At 35.3% G+C, this 3677-nt stretch overlaps 1 protein-coding gene across 1 annotated transcript; it reads right to left on the bottom strand.

Annotated features, from left to right (window-relative positions):
* Positions 1 to 306: 306 nt before the first annotated feature.
* Positions 307 to 3016, bottom strand: LOC131437311 (muscle-specific protein 20). Its single transcript, XM_058606579.1, has 3 exons — positions 2857 to 3016; positions 2411 to 2743; positions 307 to 809 (listed from the first exon to the last, which is right to left on the bottom strand). The coding sequence occupies exons 1-3, from the start codon at positions 2884 to 2886 to the stop codon at positions 618 to 620; spliced, it is 555 nt and encodes a 184-aa protein (XP_058462562.1). The 5' UTR covers positions 2887 to 3016; the 3' UTR covers positions 307 to 617.
* Between the last annotated feature and the right edge of the window lie 661 nt (positions 3017 to 3677).

Here is a 3677-nt window from a genome sequence, read left to right as displayed (position 1 = left end):
AGGATTCTCTGCGGCTTCTCACTCAACCAAACTACCACCTTGAGTGTGGCCTCCGGACGTTCCGATGAGAGTGAGATCTTTTGCATTACTCAGTCGTCGAAAATAGATTCTGCCGTTACACACAGGGCGGAAAATTCCGCTGCTAAATGTGCTGGAAAGCGGGTGCGATCACGACTCAAGCATCAAAATCGGCTAGAGGACATTGTGAAATGTGCTCTGGCATGAGGTGAGCTAACGGCTTGTGTGTGGGAGTTGTGTCCATTCGGTAGCATTTCTGGCTTTCGGATCACTGACCAACGGCATGTGTTCTGTTTCTATTTGTTTGTTTTATATAAATAGTTCATTTTTCCAAATCCATACTTTGTGTAATACGCAACATCTCTATCAACTTACAAAATACGTGTAGGTACTGTGATCGTACATGATCATACGAAACAAATTTAAAACTGTTTACTTGAGATTTAAAATTAATACATTCATGCTGCATCTGGATACGTTCCATAACGCAGTGGGAAGTCTCTTTCTATCAATATTGTTTCTTCCGTGTGATATGCGCAAGCAATAATCGACCAATAGAAAAATTAATACAAAAAAAAAACACCAATGCGAAAACGTGTCTACTTTCCAAGAATGATTTTACGACCGGCGCCGATGTTTTGGCCGGCCTGGGTTGCTCCCTTGTTCGTTCCAGCTTGCAGTCCGATGATGCTTTGGCCAGCGTTCAGTTGTTCCTCGGTGAAGTTGCGTTTACATTCGTCCGCTGGCTTGGGTCCCAGATAAGGACCGGTGAATTCTGGATGTTTGTAACACTACGAAAGAAGAAAAAAGAATATATATGATATATATATATATATATATATATATATATATATATATATATATATATATATATATATATATATATATATATATATATATATATATATATATATATATATATATATATATATATATATATATATATATATATATATATATATATATATATATATATATATATATATATATATATATATATAAATATAAAACGCATCACTTGATACGCCCTGTCATGCGTTTCATTACACCAGTGAAGGTAGAGGAATTTTAACATCGTGTAAATCACTGATATTGGTAAAATATGAATTACTTCAATGAAAATTAAAATTTACTGTCAGTGTAAAACTAAGTTGAAATAGAGTGACTTTTTACTTTTTTCGATAACACCCTCAATCTGTTGTTTCGACAGACTTCTCATCCGATTCCTACAGCATTACGTTGCTTCCGACTTTAAGAATCCCTTCAGGTCGAAGCTCGAACATATGCCTTCTGGTTTATAAGACCATTGCTTTATTTTCTGAACCATTGAATCAGCTTCTTTACAATGTTTATAATTACCAATTCCATATTAACAATAGAAGTTATTGTGAAATTTGATTTGTTTTATAAAAATTTAAAAGAATATGACAAGATGTTATAATGTTATAAATATGTGGAAAAATTTATCTACTGAGATCGACGTATTTGAGCGTCAAAAATGATCTAGTTTTACAATTCATCTAACATGTTTAATGCATTCTGACATGTTTCTAACTTCTAAAACATCACAGAAAGAAATTATTAATTTTACAGGTGCCATAATTCTTCAAACGATACAATTCATAACTACTTAACTTCTCAAATGACACAATATTCCATTCGTACAGAAATTTACTGGCTCCGAATGTAATTTGCCCTCGGCTAGCAAGTGAGACTGTATGAATTTATATGCACGATTTACCAGCCAAGCAGATATGTGCTTCTGTGGCTCAGTCGACTGTGTTTTGTGATCTAATGTTTTTCGGTCGCGTTGATGCTGTCGATGTTTTGATTTTTATTCCTTTCGTTTTCAAGCCATGTAATTTTCAAATCACACAATTTTTCATGATCTTGAATATAAATTTGTGTGAAATATGACGCTTCATTCATGTGAATCTGATAAGATGTAAAATCACAAGAATTTTTCGAACTGTGATGTAAGTTAGTATGAGCTCTGCCAGATCTGTTGAATACATTGGTTCAAAAGATAAGTGACAATAGGTGCAATCGTTTCGATCTTTCGACGTATTGCACATTTTTCTCTACTTTACCAGTAATATTGCTTCTAAAAACCGAAGCGAATATACACCGACCGATAAAAACGCAATCCGTTGATTATAGTCCAAGTAATAAAGAAAATAATATGCTGACTTTAACGTATAATTACCTTATTTCATATTAGGATTGACTATTATGTCGTGTAAATTCCATCATTTTTTTCTGTTTATTCATTTGATTCAATAAGCCCAAACATGTACTGAATTTTTCAACTGCATTCATTATTCTTCACATTTTTTTCGCGAAATTTCATGCATCGTCATGAATATGTAAAACTACGATAATATACACTTACCGCTCGTGCAAGCGCAAAAATTGTACTGGTAACCTGAGCAATGTCCTTCTTTTCGTACAGGTCTACTGTCTGGAAAACATCAAGATCAGGAACACCGTACTTTTTGATCGCCTGCTGGAACATGTTGATGTTTTCCATCATTTTAAACTGCGCACCAGAGGTGTTGATTTTGGACACCGATCCCGGTGCCAGTTTGTTGATCAGTTTGCACAGGATGAAACCATCCCGCAGGGCATCTTCATACAGAACGCCGACAGGGAATTTTTCCTGCATGACTTCTTCGATCCAGTACTGTGCCTCTTTATCCTTTTCTAAATCACGCTTTCCGGCAATCTGAGGATTAATTCACATCAACAAAAACATACGGAAACAAAATTAATGCCATTATTTCGATCTAAAACTCGGTCCAATAGTAGCCGACAATTTTCGTATTTGGTTGCACCCACCTTAGCACGAACTTGACGCTCCAAAGCCATTTCTTTCAACCAGAATCACTTATCACTGATAAAAATCACTAATTTAGGATCTCGGCACCTGGATCACACTTGCTTCGTCAACTCACTGTATGAAACTGATGTCCACGGTAATGCAACGAATTGCTTTTAAACATTGACTAACTTAATTGACGCTGATCCTCAAACTCCTTGTTGTCGATCATGCGCAGACGCATCAAGATCATGGAGAAAAAGATGCGCACGCAGCTTTTGCCTACTGTTGTTACTGTCCACGCGTGAACACAGCAGTAGGTTTTATTTTTTCCGAAATTTGTAGAGGAAAATTCAACACTCGATATTGATTTTCCGTTTTCTTAGTCACAAAGATTATAAATATCATTCAGTTAATATTAAAAAGTAGTTTTTTCTATTATAAGCATATTCAATGTAACAAGAAGCTTAAACGAACGGTTCCTACGTTACTACTCAAAGATCAAGTTGTTTCCGCTTTATTTACGCTAGTAATCGTGGACCTCATTTGCCAAATTGTGCTTCAACGATTTGTGGGGGCATTTAAGGTAGACATTCAGAGAGGAAATTTCTCTGAACACGAAAAGGAAATGTTTATAGTGAAACAAATATATATCATCATTTTGAAGACTGCTTCTAACGTTTGGGATCGTTCGACACGCGTGTTTTCGGAAAATTCTGTTTTCATCTAATTTAACAGCGTTTGTGTTTGTATGTATATTGTATATCTGAAACAGTCACTGATGGTGTCATTTCATTGATTCGACTGGATTCAGCTGAATTTAGCAGCAACGTGTTTTGTT

Source organism: Malaya genurostris, chromosome 3 (assembly GCF_030247185.1).
Source record: "Malaya genurostris strain Urasoe2022 chromosome 3, Malgen_1.1, whole genome shotgun sequence".
Taxonomy (NCBI): Eukaryota; Metazoa; Arthropoda; class Insecta; order Diptera; family Culicidae; genus Malaya; species Malaya genurostris.
This window is presented reverse-complemented; position numbering and strand designations above follow the sequence as displayed.

Coding starts and splice junctions, on each gene's coding strand:
- LOC131437311 (XM_058606579.1), bottom strand. CDS start 2,886: ATGGCTTTGGAGCGTCAAGTTCGTGCTAAG. Junction 2,744..2,856: donor AGCGTCAAGTTCGTGCTAAG/GTGGGTGCAACC, acceptor ATTAATCCTCAG/ATTGCCGGAAAGCGTGATTT. Junction 810..2,410: donor TTTTTGCGCTTGCACGAGCG/GTAAGTGTATAT, acceptor CTTCTTTCGTAG/TGTTACAAACATCCAGAATT.